At 43.4% G+C, this 26,771-nt stretch overlaps 2 protein-coding genes across 10 annotated transcripts in view; one reads left to right on the forward strand and one right to left on the reverse strand.

Moving 5' to 3' along the window:
• Positions 1-26,771, reverse strand: part of LOC127395168 (uncharacterized) — a 1,033,854-nt gene that overhangs the window by 240,331 nt on the left and 766,752 nt on the right. The window lies entirely within an intron of this gene.
• LOC127395157 (chromodomain-helicase-DNA-binding protein 1) overlaps positions 1-26,771 on the forward strand; it is a 170,841-nt gene that overhangs the window by 97,647 nt on the left and 46,423 nt on the right. For 8 of the 9 annotated variants that reach the window (XM_051641636.1, XM_051641629.1, XM_051641634.1 and 5 more), the window contains 10 exons: positions 104-193; positions 799-989; positions 1,867-2,055; positions 2,227-2,389; positions 3,989-4,141; positions 4,502-4,573; positions 13,207-13,356; positions 15,006-15,154; positions 15,406-15,502; positions 15,593-15,688. In XM_051641636.1, the coding sequence (XP_051497596.1) occupies positions 104-193; positions 799-989; positions 1,867-2,055; positions 2,227-2,389; positions 3,989-4,141; positions 4,502-4,573; positions 13,207-13,356; positions 15,006-15,154; positions 15,406-15,502; positions 15,593-15,688 (1,350 nt within the window). The remainder of the gene's footprint in view (positions 1-103; positions 194-798; positions 990-1,866; positions 2,056-2,226; positions 2,390-3,988; positions 4,142-4,501; positions 4,574-13,206; positions 13,357-15,005; positions 15,155-15,405; positions 15,503-15,592; positions 15,689-26,771) is intronic. The other variant, XM_051641630.1, reaches the window with a different exon arrangement.

Below are 26,771 nucleotides of genomic sequence, written 5' to 3' on the forward strand. Positions count from 1 at the left end.
TTCTTTTATGTCACTTAACATCTATATTGCTTTAGTACATGAAGTCATCCTGATCAGTAAAACCATTTTTCTCTAGCTTATAGTTCCTTGATTCTTCTTGTAGATAAGAACTCATGAATGGATGCATCCACAGACCAAGCGATTAAAATTTAATATACTTCTAACAACTTATGAAATTTTACTGAAGGATAAGGTAATTGCTCTTAATTCTTCAGGGAGATAAAATCATTTGAAGAATGTATAACTTATTTAGAGTTGGCACATATTTGGGTTCTGGGCCATTAAATGGATGGGAAGTATGACAGCTTTGCTCTTCAAGTATCACAGTGAAGTTTTCTTTACGCGCTTTTAGATTTTATGTATGTGTGTTGAGGCTTTCTACCACTCACTCCCCCCATATTGAGTGGGTAAAACTTTTTTCTTCAGGTTGCTTGAGCTTCACATTACTGCAGTAATTTCTTTGCATCTCAAAATCTCTACTTTCCCGTAGACCATCATCCAGGAACTGAAAAACCAAACCAACCCCGAGCTCCAAACACCTGTGGTTCACAACTCTGAAATCCCATGTTATATCTTTCTCTTTGTGTGTGCAGTATTATGTATATTACTAATCTTTTCAGGATGGTAGCACATAATTATTGTTAATCTTAGCAGCATATGAAAATTTTAATTAACAAAATTCTACTTGTTGGCTATTTCATTTGTTTATACATGCTGGAAAGAAGAGAGTTGATAGTGGATTTTTTATTTTTTGTCAATTGAAAATGTATTAACATGTATAATGTCTTTCCCCCCAAGTCATTCCTTGGTGGTCTGAATTGGGTATTTATAGGAGTTGATGAAGCTCATCGTTTAAAAAATGATGATTCCCTTCTCTACAAGACTTTAATAGACTTTAAGTCTAATCATCGTCTTCTTATTACTGGAACCCCTCTGCAAAACTCCCTCAAAGAGCTTTGGTCTTTGCTGCACTTCATCATGCCAGAAAAGTAAGGAATGTGATTTCCCTCCTCCCCTTTTGTGGTCAAGTTTCTTACGGCAGAACATTGTAGTGATTAGAGAATCAATAGAGATGACAAATTGCAATGTGAAATAGTTTAAATATTTTATATAAAATATAATAATAATATAATAATATATTTTTCATGCTGCTCTTGATAAATTGTTTTGGTAGCAGTTGTCACTTTTTCTGTTTTAGCAGTCCACAAAAAAAGATGGATTGATGTATGGCTCAGAACCCTGAAAAGATGCTTAATCTTCATCTAAAAGGAAAATCATATGTATTTACTCTAGGGAAATATAAATATATAAATGTAAATATAAAGCACTATAGCTCTAATTGGTTTTGAAACTACACATCGCATTGACTTCTTCAGAACCTTACAAGCAAAGCCACAAAGTTTATTGTCTGGCACCTATTCTTCATTTGATCAGAGTCCATTCTCTTTGTTAGCAGATACAGAGGATAATAACTTTTCAGCTAGTCCATACAAGCTGCAAAAATTATGTTAAGTGATCTGTTGCCTTGCACTTCCTCTAACTATACAACTTTTTCATACTGCTCTTGGGAAATATAATGGAATTTCTGCAACCTTCTACCTGAGTTTCCATGCAAAAAAAGTAAAATGTTGGATTTTTAATGGAGAAATTAAAATTCAGTAGTTTGTTTTGAATTTTCATTCTGTAGAAGTGTTTGGGAAATTCCGTTTTCCTATTTGCAGACAAAATATTTGCAATTTCTTGTGAGATGCAAATTCAGAAACTTAAACAAAACAGAGGGGAGTGGAGAAGTGGTGTTTGTGTGCATGTGGTATATTTATGGTCTTTGTGGTATGTCACTTACCTTTATTCCTTCTTACATTGAAGATTTTCTTCCTGGGAAGATTTTGAAGAGGAGCATGGCAAAGGGAGAGAGTTTGGTTATGCAAGTCTTCACAAGGAACTTGAACCGTTTCTACTCAGAAGAGTTAAAAAAGATGTAGAAAAGTCTTTACCTGCTAAGGTTGAACAAATTTTGAGGATGGAAATGAGTGCATTGCAGAAGCAATATTACAAGTAAGTTATGCCACTTTTAAATTCCTGCAATTTTAATTGTATGTCTATACGATAATTACTGAAGTGTAAATGCTTTCATAATGCAATTTGAACTGATATTTTGAGAGCTTACATTTTTCATATTTCCACAAATGGTTAGCAATTACTTCCATTGCACATTCTATATTCTAGGTGGATTTTAACCAGGAATTATAAAGCCCTGAGTAAAGGTTCAAAAGGCAGTACCTCAGGCTTTTTGAACATAATGATGGAACTCAAGAAGTGTTGTAACCATTGCTACCTCATTAAACCACCGGCCAATAATGAATTCTATAATAAACAGGAGGCCTTACAGGTAATACATCTGTGTTTTTACATCTCTGATATGCACACAGTAACTTTATAGTTTTCTGGCAATTTATTAGTTCTTATTAAAGTATATTAAGAAAGAATAAGTTCTCTATTAAATGTGCATCCTGGGATTTACAGGTGAATTGTTTATTTTTGTTTTTCTTAACTAGAACTGAATAATAGATCAAGACTAAATAAAATGTTTAAAAATTGGTTGAAATAGTCTCTGTATTTTTAGACTAAATAAGCGTAAGACCTATTAAACCCATATTAAAATAAAACAGTTAAATAAACAGGTAAATTGAATATAAAGGCAAATGCATGTGACTGGCAGTGGTACATCAACAATCTCTAAGTTTTTTTTGTAATTAAACACTGTTCTCTGCATGACTTCAAACAACCAAAGTGAAAGGAAATAAAAGTAACAAACATTCAAAGCTTATCCTGTTTTTGTTGTTGTTATAAATAAAAGCAATCATAGCATCACTACCAAAGATGGTCTGTGATTGGTGTTGTGGGTTTATAGTTTGTTGTACTTGTAAAGGTTAATTATTAACTAAAAATTGTAAAGGTTAACTAATTTTTGTATTAAAACTGAGAACCACAGCAGCAAATAAAAGGACTTAAAATTTATGCAGTTTAGAAACATTTATGCTGTTAAAAAGATCAGGGTGTTTTTTTCTTTAAGTTCATAATTTAAATACATCCCCAAAATTACTAGATTGAAATCAGAAGCTGTCACTACATGAAATATTTTATAAAGTGCTTATCAAAGCTAAAGGATGCTTCATTTGCAACTTGGTGCACTCTATCTCAAATTTATAATTAAACTTATCAGAACCGTTCATCCATTATTGCTGATAATTGCATACTTGTAACAATTTTTTCCTTGGCTTATCTGAATAAGCTTTGTTAGCTCTAATTACAAATGATACATCCTTCTCATTTTTGGCATAAAGAATAAAAGCACCTAATGCCAATTTTTTTTTTTTTTTGTTACCCAGATTTCTGTCCTGAGCCTCTAAGCTAAAGAGGCCTAATGTTTTCAACATTAAATTCAACATGCACCTGAGTTTCTATTCCATTGGAGCTGAGAAGGCTTAACATTGTAACCTAGCTAAAGCCTGTTGACCTCTACAAACAAGATTCCTCTAACTTTTATCTTGCCTGAGAAACTCAACTGATTAGGCATTATTTAAAAATACTTAGAGGATCAAGTAGTCATGCTTATTTCTGTTCAAAAGACAAAGTGAGGAGCACATAGTACTAAAGTAGTCTCTTTGTTTTTATTTGGTAGAAAAGAAATCAAGTATACACTGTAACTGCTCTAACTCATAGCACAGTATATTTACTTAATATTTTAATGAAATGTGAAGATGCTGTTTTATGAGTCAGAGTTGAGAAATGCATTTATTTGAAAAATATGCTAGCTAATATTGTTGATTTCAGTTAGAGTACTTCATGCTTTTATAATGAGTTTTTACAAGGTCAGGACTGACTAAATACTTATTAAACTTTTGTGTTCACTTAATGAACATCTAACCATCTGCAGTGAATATTAGTGTTGGAGTGAACTTACTTTGCAATACACATTGTCTTGTAGCATTTAATACGTAGCAGTGGGAAACTAATCCTTCTTGACAAGCTACTGATTCGTCTACGAGAACGTGGCAACAGAGTACTAATTTTCTCTCAGATGGTGAGGATGCTAGACATCCTAGCAGAGTATTTGAAATATCGTCAGTTTCCTTTTCAGGTAAGAATTTTGCTGGTAGTAGCCAAGAAGACTTGATCTTTACCACTTTATTTTAAAGTGTCCTTTTTGTAGAAAGATTTATGGAAGTTTAATTTTATGTATATGAAAAGACTGGCAATTATTTATGCTAAATAGTATTTTGAAATGAAACTAATGGTTGTTGTCCAATGATGGTTGGACTCAGTGATCCCAAGGGTCTTTTCCAATCTGAACAGTTCTATGATTCTATGATAATGAATTAGAAAGATGAAGTGTTACTCTTATTCCCCACCCCAATTTATTTGACAATTGTGAATTCAAGTTGCTCCAATTAGAATATAGTAGGAGTTCCTTTTTAACTGTATTGTTCAATCTCTTTAGAGGCTTGATGGATCAATAAAAGGGGAATTGAGGAAACAAGCCCTGGATCATTTTAATGCAGAAGGATCAGAGGTATGGCATTAGTGGATGGTTGTTGTTTTAATATACTCAATTTTTTTTTTTTATTCCCCCTCAAGAAATATATCAAATATTACACAAAAATCAAAGATCAAATAAAGTGAGGGATGCGTTATATTGAAATTCCATTGTTACTGCCTATAGAATATAAGTTTTACAACTCTTAACAAAAAAACTCAAAGCAAATCCACAGATCCACAATAAAAAAAAATCCCCATAAGCAAACACACACAAAAAGCCCCAAGAAACTAAAAAAAGGTTAAATAGGCAACAGAATTTATGAAAAATGGTGTTTAATATAACTACATAGTTATATTTTTATATTTTTGTCAGAGCTTTTTATTGAAGTAATTTTAAATATTGTATAAAAAAAAATATTATTTTTTTGTGTAGGACTTCCTCTTACATTTTTTACAGGAGCCCTGAACTTCTACACAAGCTTTAGACATTGAAAACCCTCTTAGGCAATTGGCAGAATTGAATTGTATATATCCTTGCATGAAGAAAACCTGTATTAGCTTTAAATCTGGCTTCTGTTACCATCATTTTTTGCCTCTTATTTCCTTGCCCTGGAAGAAAATGAAGAACTGGTTTCTAGCCATTATTTGTTGTCACAAGCCACCCATGTTTGTGTACCACTTAAGATTCTCGGTTTATTTAGGTTTCTTACTGTGGAAGCCATTTAATACTTTTGATAATCTTAGGTCTTTTGTGCTACACAAAGCTTTTCAGTAATAAGCATAGCATTTGTCAGTTGCTGCTGAGCTTGTTTCTGCTATGGTTGAGGAGGAAGGACTTAATCTTGTAACATAAACTTCAGGTATTTGTTAAATACAGAAGTTAGTTCTTTTAAATTTTAGTATAGACATCCTTACCTTTTTTTGGAATCCTTGTAGTTGTACAGATTTTAAGATTAAGGGGGATCTGAACTTTACATAGTATTGAAGAATGGAGGAAAACTGTGGACTTATTGTTACAGTTTAATGCAAGATTGGTAATTAAACCAATGACAGTAATGCTATTGATCCCCTCCCACCCAGATAGGGAAAGGAGAATGAGAGAGGCTTCTGGATTGAAAACTAAGCTAAACAGCTTTAATGAAATACTAGTAATAAAAGAAAATGTGCAAATATATACAAATATATGCAGGAATGTGCAAACCCCCTATCGCCTCCTCAGCAAATCTCATGGCACTTCCCCTGAGCTGCAGACAGTCCTAAAGGTCCCAGACCACTTCCTGAGATAGCAGCAGAGCAGATAGGAGCTGAGGGTAGAGATGTGAGGGTCAGGAATGCACAGGCCTTGGGATCAAAGGAGATGGATATGTGGAGTCCTCCCTGGACACCAGCCATGGAAGGAAGAAGAGGGGACTTCCGTGATCCCTGAATTTATACTGATGATGATGTGTATGGGATGGAATAATTTGTTTGGCTAACTTTACCATCTGTCTAGTCCGCTCCTCCCTATGGGAGGGTTATAGATATGACCCTTCTGCTCTTTTAGTGTCCAAAGCAGCAGATCCGACAAGCGGAGCAAAGTGGCCTTGGTCTCTCAGCAGTAACTATAAATATTCAAGCATTATCAGTCCACTAGCTGGAAAACTTGCTCCTAGTTTCAGCAAGTGTGCTGCTTAAAAGAGAGTTCACTGAAGAAAAAAAAAAATAATCAGTAGAAAGAAAATTGGCTTCATCCTGGCTCAAACCAAGACACTTGGGCAGCAGTAAAATTGTTTCCTGTTTTATTCTATGTTTCTTTCCTAATAATCAATACAGCTTTGTGGGTTTTTTTGCTATTTCTGACCTAAGGTATTAATGGAAATATCTATGACAACTCCAAGGACTCATTCCTGAGCACTAATGGCTTGCTATTACCTTTTGCTCTCAACTCAAATTTGTTTCTTCTTTCACTTTATCTTTTTTTGCCTGTCTTGTAAGATCTTTCTGTAGTCCTTTGTAGTTGTCCCTGAATAACTGTATCATCTGTGAACTTTGTCATCTTATTGTTCATCTCATTTTCATATTGTTTATGAATATGTTGAAGAGCATTGATTGCAGCAGAATACTTCAGTTTTCTTAACAAAAAAAAAGACTGACTTGGGCACGTATGAGGCTTTAACAACAAGGGGTTTTGTACTCTTGGTCAGTGTTTTGCTTGGTTTTTTTCTCCACCAGTGGCTTCTGTTCATCTTCTAGGATGCTGCTTCCTTTATACCACAGAGAAGTCAATAACCGTTCACAAGAGAAATTATTTCTTTATACTGGGTCTGGCTGGGCTAGTTACTTGTCTTTGTTGCTTCTTGAATGGTGTTGTGTTTTAGACTTGTGATAAAAACAATGCTAATAACACACCAGTATATTAGTTGTTGCTGAACAGTGTTTGCATAGTGTCACCACTTTCTCTGTTTCTTACTTTGCCCCCCTCGTGAATAGATTGGGGGGTGTGGAAGAGGTTGGGAGGGAACATAACCAGACAGATGACCTGAACTAACCAAAGAGATATTTCGTGCCATATAATGTTGTGCTCAGCAATAAAAAGGGGGGGAGGAGGAGGTTTAGGGAGGTTAGCTATTTTGGCTTGGGAACTGGTTGGACATCGGTCCTATCCATGGGAGGTGGTGAGTAATTCCCTTTGCATCACTTGTTTTCTTTCTCTCCTACTTTTTTCTTTGCTTATTAAAAAAATATTATTTCAGTTCTCAAGTTGCCTTGCTTTTAGTCTTCCTTTCCTCTTCCCCTGTTCCACTGTGGAAGTAGGGGAGAAGTGATAGAGTGGCTACATGTTGCTTAGCTGCCTACAGGGGTTAACCCACAACATACTGATCAAGAGAGCTTTAAACTAGAATTGATGCTGGAAGGGGATGCCAACAGGATTGCAGTAGGTAAGCCAAGGGTTGGCATGGCATCACCTGAGGATGGCAATGCTAGTGGGAATGTTTATACTGTTCCTGAGTATCTGAAATGCTTGCACACCAAGGCACATAGTATGAGAAACAAACAGGATGAACTAAAAACGTTGGTTAGTTTCCAGAACTTTGATATTGGTATTGGTGAGATCTGGTGAATGAGTCTCATGATTGGAGTGCTAGGATGAAGGGTTAAAAGATGCTCAGGAGGGATAGTTAGGGCAGGCGAGGTGGAGGTGTCGCACTATATGTAAGGCAGAGGTTTGATCATACAGCCCTTAGAGTTAGTGATTATGTGGTTGAGAGCCTCTGGGTGAGGATTAGGGAGATGGAAACCAAAGGAGTGGTGGGTGTCTACTACCAATTGCTCAGCCAGGATATTAGCACTGATGAGTTATTCAGTAGGCAATTAGGACAAATTTTAGGATTGGTAGCCCTTGTCCTTATGAGAGACTTCAAGTTCCCAGACATCAACTGGGAATACTATACTGCTGTGATGAGCAGGTCTTGGAAATTCTTGAAGCTTGTAGGAGATAACTTCTTGCCACAGGTACTCAGTGAGCCAACTAGGAAAGATGCCCTCCTAGACTCACTATTTGTGAATAGAGAAGGACTCATGGGGGGTGTGTTGGTAGGTGACTCTCTTGGCCACAGTGATCATGAAATGGTTGAGTGTAAAAATTTCAGTGTAAATGAGAAAAAAGGACAGCAGAGTTGCTACCCTGGACTTCAGGAGAGCAAACTTTAAGCTATTCAGGGAGCTACTTAGCAGTGTCCCCTGGGAATCTGCTTTTGAGGGCTTAGGAGTCCATGAGTGCTGGTCAGTCTTTAAGAACCACCTTTTAAAAGTGCAGGAGCTAAGTCAAGCAAGTGGGGCAGAAGACTAGCTTGGCTGAACAGGGAACTCCTCATGGAGCTCAAGAGGAAAAAAACTGTATCATCTCTGGAAGCAAGGTCAGTCTTTGCAGGAAGATTACAGAGCCATGGTTTGTATATGCAGGGAGAAGATACAAAAGGCCAAAGCTCAAATGGAGTTGAAACTGGCCAGTATTGTTTCAGATAACAAGAAGGGCTTTAAGTATGTTAATAGAGAGAGGAGATTTAAATAATATATTGGGCTGATACTTGTTGAAGATGATCATCTGACTAACAGATGAAGAAAAAGCAGCGGCATTCATTGTGGGTTTTTTGCCTCAGTCTTTAATAATATGATAGACCTTGGGCTGCCTCGTATCAGCTGAATGTTCACATGGTGCCTGATGGGATTCATCCCAGAGTATTGAAGGACCTAGTGGATGTTATGGCAGGACCCCTCTTGATCATCTACCAAAGGTCTTAAGAGGTCCCCACTGACTGGAAGATAGCCAATGTTGTTCCAATTTATGCAAAGGGCATGAGGGAAGACCCAGGGAACTACAGACCTATGAATCTAACCTTAGTTCCTGGAAAAATGATGGAGAAAGATGATAGTGGGTGCTATTGAAAGGGATTTATAGAACAATGCAATCCTCGGGCACAGTCAGCATGAGTTTACAACGGGGAAGGTCCTGTCTAACTAATTTGATCTCCTATGATAAGGTCACCCACCCAGTGGATGAAGTGAAGGTGGTAGATGTCATTTTTGTGGATTTTAGTAATGCTTTTGATACTGTCCCTCACAACATCCTTCTGGACAAGTTGTTCACCTGTGAGACAAGCAGGTTCATGATATGCTAGGTGAAGAACTGGCTGAAGGGCAGGGCTTAAAGGGTTGTAGTGAATGGGGCTACATCTGGCTGGTGACTGGTTACCAGTGGTGTTCCTCAGGGTTCAGTTTTATGGCCAGTTCTGTTCCATATTTTTATCAGTAATCTGGATGCAGGAGTTGAATGCACCATTAGCAAGTTTGCTGATGATCCCAAACTGGGAGGTGCTGTTGGCTCTCTTGAGGGTCATGAGGCCTTGCAGAGAGATAGATTGGGATAATGGGCAATGATTAATGGCATGAAATTTAACAAATCCAAATGGTGGATTCTGCACCTGGGTTGGAATAATGCTGGGCACAAGTATAGATTGAGATAGGAATGGCTGGAGAGCAGCCCTGCAGAAAGGTGCTGGTTGACAGCAGGCTCATTATGAGTCAGCAGTGTGTCAAGTCAGCAGGGTGTCCTGGCAGCCAAGAGGGCAAACCACATCCTGGGGTGCATTAAACACAGCATGACCAGCTGGTCAAGAGATTATCCCACTGTATTTAGCATTGTTGTGGCCTCACCTTGAGTACTGTGTGTAGTTGTATGCCCCACCATTTAAGAAGGATGTGAAGGTCCTTGAATGCATCTAGAGGAGGGCAACAAAACTGGTTAAAGTGTTGAAAGGTATGTCCTCTGAGGAGCAGCTAAGGATTCTGGATTCGTCTAGTTTGGAGAAGAGGAGGCTGAGAGGTGACCTCATTGCTCTATAGCTTCCTGAGGAGCATTGTGGTTTAATCCTTTCTGGTGACTAAGCACCACACAGCTGCTTGCTCACTCCCCCCTCCACCCAGTGAAATGGAAAGGAGAATTGAGGGGGGGGGGGGAAAAAAAAGTAAAACCCTCAGGTTGAGATAAGAAGAGTTTAATAATTGAAATAAAATAATGCTAATAGTAATAATTTTATTAAAAGGGGCATAACAAAAAGAGAGAAATAAAACCCAAGGAAGACAAGTGATGCATAATGCAATTGCTCATCACCTGCTGACTGATGCCCAGCTAGTCCTGGAGCAGCAATTGAGCAATTGTCTCTTCTGGCCAACTCCCTCCATTATATATAGTGAGCATGATGTCTTATGGTATAGAATATTCTTTTGGCCAGTTTAGATCAGCTGTCCTGGTTGTGTCTCCTCCCAGTTTCTTGTAGAGAAGAAGCTGGGAGGATGGGGGCAGTATGAGAAACTGAAAAAGTCCTTGGCTTAGTGTAAGCATTGCTTGGTGTGCTGGTTTTGGTTGGGATAGAGTTAATGTTCTTCATAGTAGCTAGTATGAGGTTATGTTTTGGATTTGTGCTGAAAATGAAGAAATAGAGTCTATAGCCCTGTGAAGCTATAAAGCAGGTATTCTTTATTGCAGCACTGAGTGTGTGGGGGATCGCTCCTCCACACACACCAACGGACAAAGACAGTACATATTTATTTACTTTACATATGCATTACCTAACAAAGAAATAGGCAGGATTAAACAAATTAGTTCCAAAATTCATTATAATGTTTAAATTGTTTCCCCAAAATCATTAACATAAAGTAACACCCATTCCTGCATGCGCAGTGCCTCTTGGTGGTCATGGGCAGGGGTCTCTTGGAGGAAGGCTCACAGTCTTCCTCGCTGTGCACTTTTCACCTTAGGCCATATCGTACATCACTCTGGCAAGTTGAGTCTATCATTCTGGCATATTGACTGTTGAAGCAGGCATGGATAGGTATGGACAGGCACAGCCTCATCTGGATCCTGTTTTTTGGGCTCTCAGGCGAAACACATCCTACTCCTGCACAATGTCTCTATTTAACATTAGTAGATTCTACTCTCTAGCATTATATTAATCTTAAAAAATTAACCCTTAATCCATAGACCACTAATATTAAAAAATTCCTTGATCAACAGGTTCCCTAATATTATAAACCCCTTAACCACTAGGCCCCTTTAATCAAAACCAGTGTTGACAACACAGGGATGTTTTAGTTACTGCTGAGCAGTGCTTACAGAGTCAAAGCCTTTTCTGCTTCTCACACCATCCCACCAACGAGTAGGCTGGGGGTGCACAAGAAGTTGGGAGAGGACACAGCTGGGACAGCTGACCCCAACTGACCAAAGGGATATTCCACATGATATGAGGTCATACTCAGCATATAAAGCTGAGGGAAGAAGAAGGAAGGAGGGAATGTTCAGAGCGATGGCATCTGTTTTCCCAAGTAACCTTTATGTGTGATGGAGCCCTGCTTTCCTGGAGATGGCTGAACACCTGCCTGCCAAGGGGAAGTACTGAATGAATTCCTTGTTTTGTTTTTCTTGCATGTGTGGCATGTCCCAAAAGGGATGCACAAATGCACATTTCTGCAATTCCTCAAAACTAGAGGGAGATGAAAATGGCGCCTCCTGAACTTCAGTGCTTTCCTCATAAATTTAATTTTCTGCATTTTCTGCACCAGCACTTACAGCATCTGCATCACCTATATCCCTCTTGGTAGCCATTTTTTCTATAATTAATTTTTATTTTTTTTTTAAACTCCAATTAAGCAATTTCAGAGCGTGGGGGGCTTCTAACGACCCCTGTTATCCCACTTCTGACACCACTTGTCGCAAGCCGGTACCGGGGGGCTACCAGCTGTCAGGATACTTTTGCGACTCAAGTATGAGGAAAGGAGTGTGTGTGTGTGTGTGTGTGTGTGTGTGGTGATGTTACCCTCCGGCGGCTTGTCCAGCGGCGGTCGGTGGCCGGAAGGCAGGACGGCAGGTCCGTGGTATTGGAGGGGCAGCCTCTTGCGGCTCAGCAGCGGGTGCAGCAGCCGTTAGTTTCTCCTCAAGGGGCAGCAACAGGGGGATGGGGCTCCAGCCCCAACCCCAGGTCTCGGGACCCCGGCACGCTCGGCGCTGAGGCTCAGACTGGACCCGGGGCAGGCAGGCAGGCAGGGTCCCAGCACCAGTGTCCACAGCAGGGGGGTGTCCCATGCAGAAAGTGTCCGAGCGAGCCTCAGGGAGGAGGGAAGGGCCCACCTGCTGCACTCGCCGCCTTTGATACCCCTGTGACCCACCTGTCCAGTCAGTGTCACTGTCCAGAGCCAATGAGCGTCCATGAGCCCCACGTTAGGGCGGTGACTGCCAGGGGCACAGGATGGCTTGTCGTCTATCCTTTCTGTCCCAGACCACATCTGTTGTTTTGGGTTCAGTTGTCCTTGAGAAGCAAGTCTGTTTTAGTTCGTTAGCTGGGGATAATCAGGAGAGGCCTTCGCTGGCTTAAAAGGCATTTTGTTTAGACTTATGTGGGGAAGAAAAGAACAGTTTCCCACACTGTCTTAATCACAACCCATGAGTTTTCCCACTTTTACTCCCCTGTCCCAACTGGGGTAGAGTGAACAAGCAGCTGCATGGTGTTTAGTTGCCAGCTGGGGTTAAACCATGACACTTGGCAACAACTAAAGCATCAATGTATTATGAACTTTATTCTCAGTGCAAATTAAAAACATAGCCTCGTACTAGCTACTATGAAGAAAATTAACCCAGGTAAAACCAGCACAAGGAGGGGAAGTGCTGAGCTCTTCTCCCTGGGATCCAGCAACAGGACACATGGGAATGGTTCAAAGCTGTGCTGGGGGAGGTTCAGACTGGACATTGGGAAGCATTTCTTTACTGAGAGGGTGGTCAAACACTGGAACAGGCTTCCTAGAGAGATGGTTGATGTCCCAAGCCTGTCAGTGTTTAGGAGGCAACTGGACAATGCCCTTAATAATATGCTGTAACTTTTGGTCACCCCTGAAATGGTCAGGCAGTTGGACTAGATGATCACTGTAGGTCCCTTCCAATGGAAACAGTCTGTTCTAATAGAGATCTACTGGCTTTAGCCATGACAAGCACCTTATTGCATTGCATGTTTATGATATCCGTAAAGAAGCGTGAGTTCATAGTTTGCTTCACAGAGCATATAAAGAAGTGTCATATTGGTTTCTAGAAGAATATTATAGCAAATATATATAAAGCTATTTCTTATTTTATAATTTCAGGACTTTTGCTTTTTGCTGTCTACCAGAGCTGGAGGATTAGGTATAAACTTGGCATCTGCTGACACTGTAGTTATATTTGATTCTGACTGGAATCCACAGAATGATCTGCAAGCGCAGGCTAGAGCTCATAGGATTGGACAGAAGAAACAGGTATGCACACTTGTTTTTTAAGCTCCAAACCTGAAGGAGGTTTTCATATGGTAGCCATAAGCAGTCTGTCTGAGCCATTGCAGTCCTTATATATTTTGAGAATATCTAATCCTTGCTAAGAATGTCTAAAAATATGAATAATGTTAATTTGCGTTTAAAAACAAAAAAGTACAATATCTTTCTATGTGGAGAGATTGCACGGCAGCTGTAGTATATGGATGAGTAGGGAAAAGAGTTGTGAACTTGTTCCACATTCATTGTGTGCTGGTTTGGTTCTGGTATGGTTTCGGTAGCAGGGGAAGGGGCCCCAGAGGTGGCTCCTGTAAGAAGCTATTAAAAACCCGGTTCAGGGAGGGAGCCAAGGCCGGGTCGTTAGAAAGACAATAGATGCGCCTCTGCGATTAACATATGAACAAACTGCTATAAGACCTGAGCAGAGAAAGATCTGTGCTAGAGAGGTGAAAGGCAGTGCCGGGTTGAAGATCCCGAGGTTGGTGGGGAAGAAGGGGCCCAAGCACCTGCAACCCCAGGCGAGATGGCAGACTGTCCCCCTGCATTCATGGAGGAACGTGGTGGAACATTCCCTGAAGGCACCAGGAGGGGCGAACGTGGACCTGCAGCCCGTGGACTTGGATCTGCAGCAGTGGAGCACCCCGCTCCAGGGGAGTTGACTGTTCCCGAAGCAGCCCGTGACTCTGTGGGAAGCCCACGCTGGAGCAGTTTGCTCCTGAGGGATTGCACCTCGTGGGAAGGACTCATGTCTGAGAGGTTCGTGGAGGACTCTCTCCAGTGGGAGTGACCCCGTGGGGAAACAGGGGAAGACTGTAAGGAATCCTTCTCCCTGAGGAGGAAGGAGTGGCAGGAACTACCAGCCTGTGAACTGACTAAACCCCCATCCCCTGTTCCCCTGTTCCCCTGTGCCGCTGGGGGGAAGGAGGTAGAGAAATCGGGAACAGAGTAATTTGGGCCCGGGAAGAAGGGAGGGGTGAGGGTAACATATGTAAGCAATGTTCTCTGTTTTGTCTGTGTCCCGTGTGCATTTGATTAGTGATAAATTATTTTTCCCCAAGTTGAGTCTGTTTTGCCCAGGACTGTAAATGGTGAGCAAACCCTCCTTGTCTTTGTCTTGACCCACGAGCTTCTAGTTGGCCTTTATCCTTCCCATCCTACAGTGTGTGTGGGGCGAGGGGAGTTGAGTGAGAGACTACATGGCCGGTTCTTTGTTGTTGTGTTAGGCCCAAACCATGACATGTTGGCATCATGTCATTATAGAAAGTAACTGCTATACTTCAGGTGCATCTGTTTTACTTAAATATTTCTTATTTCTCCTTGGGTTTCCTTTTTGCAGAAGACTTCAAGTAGTAATCAGATATAATGCTTTTCCTTGTGGCTATGCTTGTGCTTAATCATGGAAGTTTAAAAAGGAGCGGTCTAAGAATTTATTTAAAATAGTTTATGTAGAGATTGTGGTAACATGATTGACTGGTTTCATATACAAAATACTAGTTCAGTAAGATGTAGAAGATTTGTAATAATGAATAACATTTTTCTCTTGCTGCTCAAGGGTTTTTTTGTTAACTTCATCTGAATATTGCTTTCCTGTGTAATTTGCAAGCATGTAAATAAAGACTTTTTTATAATATGTATAGGTTAATATTTATCGGCTAGTCACAAAAGGATCAGTAGAAGAAGATATTCTTGAAAGAGCCAAGAAAAAGATGGTGTTAGATCATTTAGTAATTCAGAGAATGGATACTACAGGGAAAACTGTACTACATACAGGCTCTACTCCTTCCAGGTATATTTGTTTATTCTTTCATATTAACTTCTGCTTAAGTATACCTGACTATTTGAGTAAAAACATAAAGCATTTTGTTAATAAAAGGCAAAAAATATGTGGTAAGGAGTTATGTAAGTAAAGACGGCAAAGTATATTGTCTTTGTACATATAGATTTTATTTAAGTCAAAAGGAAGTTTGACTCATGGTTGTAGTAATTTGAAAAAAATAACTAAGATAAAGTGTTAATCCAAAACTTTCTGTATTTCAGCTCAACACCTTTTAATAAGGAAGAGTTATCTGCAATTTTGAAGTTTGGTGCTGAGGAGCTTTTTAAAGAACCTGAAGGGGAAGAAGAGGAGCCTCAGGTAAATGAAACAGTGCATCTACATAGGATGGATAGAAAAGCTAAAAAAATGTATGAATTCTTTTGTTGTAAAGAGAAACTTCTGTTTCAGGAAATGGATATAGATGAAATCCTGAAGAGGGCTGAAACTCGAGAAAATGAGCCAGGCCCACTAACTGTAGGAGATGAGTTGCTTTCACAGTTCAAGGTATTATTGTTGCTTCCCTCTTCCCTTAATTATGCCTTCCATTATTAATGCTACTTTTTCTTCTTTTGTGCACCTATGCATATTTTCTTCATTTTTATGTAACAGATGCACCAATAAGTCAAGTCTTTGGCATAGAATGTCTTTTCATGTATACAGGGTAATTACTGCCAGTGCAAACATTTAAAAGTACATAATGTACTTTGCTAACAAAAAGAGATGTACAAATACATTAGTCTTTGATTTAACTATTAGAATACTTGGGAGGGCTCTTTTTAATTTAATGCTTTATGCTGTTAAGCACCTGTGGTACGTCTGAAAACAGAAGGAAGTTTGCCTTTCTTAGGTGATGACTTTTGATGACTTTTTTTTTTTAATGACTTTTTGGTGAAATTTCTTTCAGCCCCCATTGTCCCATTGTCACTGCTTTAATAAAATGCTAGTGATAAAATAAAATATGCACAAATATATACAAATATGTGCAGGAATGTGCAAAACCCCGATCACCTGCCCCCACCCACAGCACTTCCCTGAGCTGTAAGCAGTTCCGAAATGTCCTGGACTGCTACCAGAGATGGTGGCAGAGTAGACAGGAGCTGAGAGTAGAGTTATGAGGATCAGGAATGCGTGAGCCTAGGTATCAACAGTGATGCATAGATGGAGTCCTCCCTGAAAGGGCTTGACTTCTGTGATCCCTGAATTTATACTAAGAGCTATGTAGATATGGATGGAATAATTTGTTTTGCCAAATTTGCCATGTGTCTAGTCCACTCCTCCCTAGAGGAAGGTTGTAGATACGAGTCTTCTGTTCCTTGAGTGTCCGAAGCAGCAAATTCAACAGGTGGAGCAAAGTGGCCTTGGTCTTTCATCAGTAACTATAAACATTCAAGTGTTATCAGCCCCCTAATGCCCACTTCAGCGACGGGCTCTCTAGAGCAGGGATCACTCCGGGGACCGTTCCTCATCTGCAAAGAGAGAGGGCGCCTCAGCCCATCCCCCCCCCATCGGGAAGATTAAGCTCCTGATGAGCAGCGGCTCTGCCTCAGCGTGGGCAGGGAGCGTGAGCAACCAGGAGCGTGGTGAACAGAGCGGGCAAACAGGGCGTGTTGCGTGAAAAGGGTGTGGTGTGGCAGTTTGTGGCAGGGCGAGCGGGCAGGCGAGCTCAGCTGGAAGTCCTCACCCTCCTAGGAAAAAATCCAGCTACAGTCTCCACTTGGTCCAAAGCCACAGTCAAAACCACGGCCACCCAGACTGACCTTCCTCGAAAACACGCAGCTGTCCAGGTGTTGGGCTGTGTGGAATGTCTAACCCTGTCGCACTTGCCAGAGGACAGCAAAGACAACACCTTTGTGCCCTGTGACCAGGTAAATGATCCGCTTAGCCTGGTGGTGGGGCTTCAGGAGGAAGTGGATAGATTAAGGACTATCTGGGAATGTGAAAGGGAAATAGACTGGTGGAGCCACACCCTACCATCCTTAGGGAAAAGGCAGCTGGTAGAGGTTCCATAACAGGTAGAGGATCCCCTGTCCTCTTGTCATCAGGCAGGAGGGAACCTAAGAGATAATGGGGGGAAATGGAAGCTGGTCTCTGCTCGGGGCAGCAGGTGAGTCCCCTCCAGGTCTCCCCCACCTTCCTAGGTGCCCTTACAGAACAGATACGGGGCTTTGGAGATACAGGACAAGGGAAATGAGGATGTTGATAAAGCCCCATCCAGGGAATTGCAAGGCCCACAAGATGCAACAGAACCAACAACACACAGCAGATATCGCAAGAAGAAACAATGTGTGCTTGTAGTGGGAGACTCCCCATGTCGCGAGCTGATGCCAGGGAGGCTACCGGCTGTCAGGATGCTTCTGCGATGTCCCCCCCCAATGTGGAGGGCTTTGTGAATGAAACCGAGGGCTCACACATGGCATTCGCCTCTCACAGAGGAACGGCCGCTGTGGGACCATATTTTAGAGTATTTCAGAATACCCCTCCTCACCACGCTCACAAATTGTTACTGAAACCAATGTTTAGTTTATGAATCAACCGGTTTATTAAGGGTTAATACAAAACTAAGGGACCAAGGTTTAGGAGAGGTAGACTAGGTATATATAAGGAAAATAATTCAAAGGTACTATGGTCTTATTAAATGTACACTCCGAGGGAGAGGTGTGGAATCAATGGAGTAAAAGGGTAGGAGTTGAGCCCGGCAGAAAAGTTAGGGAGAGAGAGTGTGTGTGTGGTGTGTGTGCGCGTTTACCCTTCTGCAGCGTGTGGTTCCTGGGATGCGGCTGGCAGGGTTCGGCAGGGGGTCCGTAGGGGGCCGGCTTCCCAACAGCAGGCAGGCAGGCAGGTGCGGCTCCTCCGTGAGTCGCGGTGAGTTCCAATCCCGGGGCAGAGCGGCAGGCGCGGACCGGGCAGACAGCTGCGGGCTCCGGTCCGGTCTGGCTCCGGTGTTAGGCTCGGGCAGGCTCCAGCGGGCAACAGTCTCTCGGGAGCAGGCCAGCTCCCCGCGACGCTGGTACAGTTGCTTCTCCGGGCAGAGGTTGCAGGGCAGCCCCCCCTTTCCCTCTCAGCTCCTCCGGACAGCGGTGCTGGGGTTCCAGGCGGCTTCTAGTCCTGCAGCAGGGTCTCCTCCCGGGCAGGCAGAGAGCCACGGGCCTGCAGAACTTGCTCTCTTTTATAGATCAGAAATCACTGTTTGAGAAAGTACCACTGTTCAAATTAGCCAATTAGCACTGGCCAGGTACGTACTCTGTCAGAGGCAGTCTTTAACCTATTGTCCATTTTTTCTGCCAGTTATCATAACCCTTATGCTCTTTTCTTGCTGTGGACTTATCTGGTAGAGCAAGGGACCTGTTCCATTTCCTCCTTGGCTAAATCAGCTAAATGATGCCACTCTTGCTTTGCTGGCTTGAAAGGCATTTTGTTTAGTCTTATGTGGGGGGAGAGAAGATGGACCATTCCCCAGACCCCGTTAAAGAGCACTGAAGCACCCATCTGCAGACCCGATAGGGAATCACGTGAGGTGTGCTGCCTTCCTGGAGCTAAGGTCCATGATGTTGCCGAGATGGTGCCACAACTTGTCAAGACCACGGACTACTGTCCCCTACTACTTTTTCATGTGGGCATGAACGACTCCGTAGGACCAAACAGGCAGAATCAAGAAAGACTTTAAGGCCCTGGGGGAGAAAGTCAAGAGTTATGGTACCCAAATTATCTTTTCTTCAATGTTATTGGTTCAAGGATTGGGGGCAGTCAGGAACAGACACATAATGCAGGTCAACTTCTGGCTATGAGGCTGGTGTTGCTGTGAGGGTTTTGGCTTTTATGATAACGGGATCTTCTATGAGAACTACAGCCTGCTGGGAAGGGATGGAATCCACCTCTCTAAGAGAGGCAGGGGGATCTTTGGCAACTTGGTGAGGCGGGCTTTAAACTGAAGGACCTGGGGGGAGGGATCCAAAATGGCAATGATCATTCCACCATCACCACTACAACCAATTAGGAAACAAACCAGGCCAACCAGAGTAGTGTAAAATGTGCCTCAGCTGTCTCCTTAAAAGAAAAATCAAAAGATCAGCCACCTGAAGTGAATGTATACTCATGCATGCAGTCTGGGAAATAAACAGAAGGAATTGGAGCTCCGTGCCCAGTCAGATAATCATGATATCATAGGAATAACTGAAATGTGGGACAATTCACACAACTGGAGGATCATGATAGATGGCTATAGGCTGTTTCAAAGAATCATAGAACTATTCAGGTTGGAAAAGACCCTTGGGATCACCGATCCAACCATTATCCTACTCTACAAAGTTCTCCCCAAACCATATCCACCAACACCACATCCAAACGACCCTTAAACACATCCAGGGATGGTGACTCAACCACCTCCCTCGGCAGCTTATTCCAGTGTCTAACCACTCTTTCGGTGAAAAAAATTTTCCTAATGTCCAGTCTAAACCTACCCTGTTTCAGCTTGAAGCCATTCCCTCTTGTTCTGTCGCTAATGACCTTTGAAAAGAGACCAGCACCAACCTCTCTACAATGACCTTTCAGGTAGTTGTAGAGACTTATGAGGTCTCCCCTCAGCCTCCTCTTCCTCAGACTAAACATTCCCAGCTCCTTCAAGTGTTCTTCATAAGATTTTTTTCTCTAGGCCCTTCACCAGCTTCATTGCCCTCCTCTGTACTCACTCCAGCACCTCGATATCTCTCTTAAATTGAGGTGCCCAAAACTGGACACAATACTCCAGGTGTGGCCTCACCAGTGCTGAGTACAGGGGGACAATCACCTCTCTACTTCTGCTGGTCACACTATTTCTAATACAAGCCAGGGTGCCATTGGCTTTCTTGGCCACCTGGGCACACTGCTGGCTCATATTCAGCCGCTTGTCAATCAGAACCCCTAGGTCCTTTTCTGCCAGACAGCTTTCCAGCCACACTTCCCCAAGCCTGTAGCTTTGCAAGGGGTTGTTGTGGCCCAAGTGTAGGTCCTAGCACTTGGCCTTGTTGAAGCCCATACCATAAATGTTAGCCCAAGGATCCAATCTATCCAAGTCTCTCTGTAGAGCCTCCCTATCCTCATGCAGATCAACACTCCCACCTAGCTTGGTGTCATCTGCAAACTTACTGATAATACACTCTACGTCCTTATCAAGATCATCAATAAAGATGTTAAACAGAAACGGTCCCAACACTGAGCCCTGAGGAACACCACTTGTGACTGGCTGCCAGCTGGATTTGACTCCATTGACCACCACTCTTTGGGCCCGACTGTCCAGCCAGTGCTTGATCCAACATATTGTATGCTCATCCAGGCCATGAGCAGCCAGGTTTTTTATTGAGTGTTCTATAGGGAATAGTGTCAAATGCTTTTTGGAGTTCCAGATAGACAATATCCACAGCCTTTCCCTTGTCCAATAGTCAGGTTATAAAAGGAGATCAGGTTCGTCAGGCAGGACCTGCCTTTCATAAACCCATGCTGACTGGGCCTGATCCCCTGGTTATCCTCTATATGTCTTCTAATAAAACACTCAAGATGATTTGCTCCATCACCTTCCCTGGTACCAAGGTCAGACTGACAGGTCTATAGTTTCCCAGATCCTCCTTTCTTATAGATGGGTGTTACATTTGCTACCCTCCAGTCCATTGGGACCTCCCCAGTTTACGTTGACACCAGGACTTCAGGTAAATAATGGAAAGTGGCCTGGCGATCATGTCTGCCAACTCTTTCAGCCCCCTTGGATGTAGCCCATCCAGTCCCACAGACTTGTGTGCATCTAAGTGGTGTAGTAGGTCTCTGACCACTTCCTCTTTAATTGTGATCACCTCATTCTGCATCCCCTCCCTGTCTCCTAGCTCATGTGGCTGTATATCCATGGAACAGCTAGTTCCACTGCTAAAGACCGAGGCAAAGTAGATGTTGAGCACCTCAGCCTTTTCCTCATCCTTTGTTACTAAGATTCACTTTGCATCCAATAAAGGATGGAGATTTTTCCCTAATCCTCCTTTTGCTGTTAATGAACTTATAGAAACATTTTTTATTATCCCTAGCAGCTGTAGCTAGGTTGAGCTCTAGCTGTGCTTTGGCTCTCCTAATTTTCACTCTGCATAGGTTCACTTCATCTTTATAGACGTCATGAGTGACCTGTCCCCTCTTCCAAAGGTCATAGACTCTCTTTTTGTTCTTAAGGTCCAGCCAAAGGTCCCTATTTAGCCAAGCTGGTCTCCTACCCTGCTTACTGGTTTTTCGGCACACGGGGACAGCCTGCTCCTGTGCCTTTAAAACTTCTTTCTTGAAGTATGTCCAGCCTTCCTGGACTCCTTTATCCTTCAAGGCAGCCTCCCAAGGGACTTTGTCAATCAGTCTTCTGACCAGGTCAAAGTTTGCCCTCCGGAAGTCTAAGGTGGCAGTTTTACTAACCCCTCTCCTTGTTTCTCCAAGGATCAAAAACTCAATTGTCTCATGATCACTGTGCCCTAGATGGCCTCCAACTTTTACTTCGTCCACAAGATCTTCCCTGTTCACAAGAAGCAGGTCCAGGAGGACACCCTCCCTGGTCGGCTCACTTATCAGCTGTGTGAGGAAGTTATCTTCCACACATTCCAGGAACCTCTTGGAATGTTCCCTCTCTGCTGTGTTGTATTCCCAGCAGATGTCTGGGAGGTTAAAGTCCCCCACAAGAACAACAGCAAGTGACTGGGAGATTTCTCCCAACTGCTTATAGAAAGCTTCATCCACCTCACTGCTTTGGCTGGGAGGTCTATAGCAGACTCTCACAGCCATATCAGTTTTATTGGCCCTTAACCTAATCCAAACACTCTCAACCTCATCATGACTATACTTGATTTCCAAGCTCTCATAGCATTCTCTAACATACAGGGCCACTCCACCCCCTCCCCTTCCCTTTCTATCCCTCCTGAAGAGCTTGTAGCCATTGATTGTGGCACTCCCACATTTCTGTGATAGCCACTTTGTCATAGTTTTCATGGTGTATCATGGCTTCAAGCTCCCCGTTTGTTGCTCATACTGTGCGCATTGGTACAGATGCACTTCAGATGAGCTAATGATTTCAACACCTTTTTTTCCACTGTGGGCTCCATTTCCTACCAGATCTTTCTTAGGTGCTTCCATGATTTCTAAACATCTATCCTTTCTCTCAAATGAAACAACAGTAAAAATCCTTCCTAGTCCACCATCCTTCAAGCCCTGGCATGTTGCTCTTGGGCTTGTCCCTAACAGGCCCAGTTATCTCCCCTTCCCCCTTCATATCTAGTTTAAAGCCCTGCCAATGAGCCCTGCTTAACTCTTGCCCCAAAAGCCTTTTCCCCCTCTGGGACAGGTGCATCCCACCTGCCACCAGCAGGCCAGGTGTCTTGTATAGCAGCCCATGATCAAAAAACCTAAAGCCCTGCCTATGGCACTAGTCACATAGCCATGCATTGATCTGCAGACTACTCCTGTTTATCTCTTCATCCTTTCTTGCAACAGATGTGGAGGCAAACGCTACTTGTGCTCCAAATCCCCTAACCAGCCATCTCAGGACCCTGAAGTCTCTCTTCATTGCCCTTGGACTCCTTGTAACAATTTCATCGCTGCCAACCTGAAAAACCAGCAGTGGATAGTAGTCAGAGGGCTGCACCAGATCAGAGAGTTTCCTTTTAACATCTCTAACCTGAGCCTCAGGGAGGCAGCAGACTTCCTGTGGAATGGGGTCTGGTCGACAAATGGGCCCTTTTGTTCCCCTCAGAAGGGAGTCACCCACCACAATTACTCTCCTTTTCTTCTGAGTTGAAGAAGCCCTAAGGCATGGAGGTGAGCGACAAGCCCTAGGTGACTCACTAGATGGATCCAAGGCTCCATCTTCATTTGCCTGCCCTGAAGTTCCAAAGCCTCATACCTATTTTTCAAGGGCAACTGGGAGGGTGGGGAGGGCTGTGAGAGTTTTCACTTGCGTCTCCGAGGAGGGACCTCCCTGTTCCGTGAATTCCCTCCTGTCTGATGATAGGAGGGGAGGGGATCCATCACTTTTTCAAGAACTTCTTCCTTCTGCCCTTGCCTTAGAGTGCGGCTCCACCAATCTACTCTCATTCTCTGATGCTTCTTAACCTTTCTACCTCCTCCCTCAGTTCAACCACCTGCCTGAGCAGATCATTTATTTGCTCACACTGCACACAAGCGGTGTCACTGGCTCCCTCTGGTACAAGTGCCAGGCTCAGGCGTTCACTGCAGCCAGAGACCTGCACGGCCTCATGTCTGCACAAAAGCTCAGTCTGAGTTCCTGCATTCTTTCTCACTGCAGCTTTTGGTCATGTTGTGACCATGATCGTCTGTCTAGCTAAAAGAAAGCAACTGCTATTTGCTGCTCCTTGCGTGCCCTCAAGCACACCCACACTAAATTGCTTGCGCCCAGCTCGTGCAGCTCTGCAATGGTGGCTGCCGGTGCCCCTGTCGGTCTCCATTCCACGCTGCCACGTGGTCTAAGGGAGCTGCCGAGATGGCCGCTTTTAAATTTTGCCGCAGTTCTCAGACATGCCCCCCACCACGTCAGCCTTCCGGTTCTTTACAGGATTCCGGCTCAGTTTCGGGTCTCCCCGCTCTGCCCCGGCTTCACTGTCTCCGGGAAGCCTGGCCCCGTCTCAAAACTCTCAGTAATTAAAAGGAACAGTTCTCACCAGTGCCGCTGCCGCTCTGCTCCGCGCTGCCGCGTGGTCTCAAAGACAGGCAGGGGAGAAGAGGTGGAGGAGTCACGCTCTGTGTTAAAGAAAACCTTGAATGTATAGAAGTCGACTATGGTAATTGTAGTAGCCCTATTGAATGCCTCTGGGTCAAAATCAGAGGGATTGTCTCCAAGGGTGACCTTACAGTAGGCATCTGTTACTGACCCCCAAACCAAGATGAGGTGACCAACAAAGCAATACTCAGGTCACTTAGGCAAGCTTTGGGTCAACAAAACCTAGTCCTTATGGGAGGCCTTAACTATCCAGACATTTGCTGGAAGAACAACACTGCAGTTCACCTGACATCCATCAAGTTCCTGGAATGTGTAGAAGACTGCTTCCTCCACAAATGTTGGATGTGCCAACCAGGAATGGAGCACAGCTGGACTTACTACTCACTAACCAAAAAAACCTGCTCTGTAATGTCTTGGTTAGTGGCAGACTTGGCTGCAGTGACCACAGTATTGTAGAGCTTGGGATACTGCTGAGCACAAAGAAGGTTAATTCCAGGATAAAGGTTTTAGATTTTAGAAGAGCAAACTTCAGCTCGCTCAGGGCTCAGTTGGAAGGGATCCCATGGGAAGCTTCCATGAAGGGTAAAGGGGCTAGTGAGTGCTGGGAGTTTTTCAAGAACACTCTCCTAGATATGCAAAACCAGTTCATCCCCTCTAAAGGCAAGAGACACCCTTGGCTTAACTGTGAGCTTCTGGATCTGCTCAGAACCAAAAGGGAAATGTACCAGAGGTGGAAAAGTGGAACATTACTTGTTGAAAATTACAAGGGTATTGCTAGGGTATGCAGAGATGCAGTTAGGAAATCAAAAGTTCAGCTTGAGCTGACATTGGCACAAGATGTCAAAAACTTCAATAAAGGGTTCTTCAGATATGTTAACCACAAGCAGAAACAGAGGAATAATATTTGCCCACTATTAAACAGGAGAGGTGAACTAGTCACCAACAATACTGAAAAGGCAGAGGTCCTCAACACCTTCTTCACCTCCATCTTTACCAGTGCTCTTGGGTCCCAGGTCATAAGAACAAAAGTCCAGGTTGATGCAGACACAGACCTGCTGTCAGTGAAGGAAGAGTTGGTGTGTCAACTATTACAGGAGCTTAACCTGTACAAATCAATGGGCTCAGATGCCATCCACCTTAGGATTTTGAGAGAGCTGGCTGATGTCCTTGCAAAGGCGCTCTCCATAATCTTTGAGAAGTCATGGAGATTAGGAGTTATCACTGAGGACTGGAGGAAAACTAATGTCACCCCCATCTATAGGAAGGGTTCAAAGGAGGACCCAGGTAATTACAGACCCATTAGCCTCACTTCAGTCCCTGGAAAGGTCATGGAGCCAATCCTCCTGAGGACTGTTGCAAGTCAATTGAAGCATGTGAATGGGAGAAGCCAACACGGATTTACCAGGGGCAAATCATGCTTGACAAACCTGATCACCTTCTATGACAAAGTAACCTGCTCGGTTGATGCAGGGCAAGCTGTGGACATCACCTACCTGGACTTCTCCAAGGCTTTTGATACAGTCCCCCACAGCCTTCTCCTGGAGAAACAGACTCGTTACAGCTTTGACAAGTGGTCTGTGAGATGGGTGGGGAACTGGCTAACAGACTGTACCCAGAGGGTAATAGTAAATAGTTCCTCCTCAAACTGGCAACTGGTCACAAGTGGGGTCCTCCAGGGATCAATATTGCGCCCAATGCTGTTTAACATCTTCATAAGTGACCTGGATGTTGGGATCAAGAGCACCCTGATCAAGTTTGCTGATGTCACCAAGATGAGTGGAGAGGTTGACACTCCAGAACAGAGGGCCACCCTCCAGGATGACCTAGACAGGCTGGAGGAGTGGGCTAGCAGGAACCTTATGAAGTTCAATGTGGAGAAGTGTAAGATCTTGCACCTGGGAACACATAACCCAGAAGCACAGTTCAGTCTGGGATCCACCTGGCTGGAGAGCAGCCCTGTGGAAAGGGACCTGGGGGTCTTGGTGGATAACAGGCTCAACATGAGTGCTGCAGCGGCAAAGAAAGCCAACAGGATGCTGGGTTGCATTAACAAGGGCATCACCAGCAGAGATAAAGAAATCATCATCCCGCTCTACTTGGCGCTTGTCAGACCACACCTGGAGTATTGCATTCAGTTTTGGTCCCCGCTCTACAAAAAGGATGCGGACAGGCTGGAGAGGCTCCAGAGAAGGGCCATAAGGATGATCAGAGGACTGGAGAACATGCCATATGAGGAGAGGCTGAGAAAACTGAGTTTGTTGAGCCTTGAGAAAAGAAGGCTTCGGGGAGACCTTATTTACCATGTTCCAGTACCAATTTGTACATAACTACAGTCAGGTTAAGTTAATCCAGTCCTGATTGAATTTAAAATTCCAACCGAGGTTCTTCCTCAAGGACTACCCACGTTTACTAGAGACGAGCCAGCTGACCCAGGTATTTCCTGCACAGCACCACACCTATTTCCTACCCAGGCTTGACTGATGGAAACCTCTTGGCCTCTGAAAGCCTCACCACATCTCATCTCCTTGGTCTGAACACTGAAACTTCCAACACCTGATTTCTCTTTAAAATATACTTGAAGAAGGCAGCAAGGCTACCCCAGCCTGAGCCCTTCTCCCCTCGCAGGAAAAAAAAAAAAGCACAAATCAGGGAAAAAAGAGGGAAAAAAAGGTTGTAAGTGGGATTACAGTGGTTAAGGCATTGTTCTGGTTTGGTTTGGTGGGTTTTTTGGTAGCAGGGGAAGGGCCACAGGAGTGGCTCCGGTAAGAAGCTGAGAAGCTCCTCCTGCTTCCAAAACCCAGCCAAGGAGCCGTTAGAGGGACAATAGATGCGCCTCAGCGATTAACATACGAAAGAACAGCT

Source organism: Apus apus, chromosome W (assembly GCF_020740795.1).
Source record: "Apus apus isolate bApuApu2 chromosome W, bApuApu2.pri.cur, whole genome shotgun sequence".
NCBI lineage: Eukaryota > Metazoa > Chordata > Aves > Apodiformes > Apodidae > Apus > Apus apus.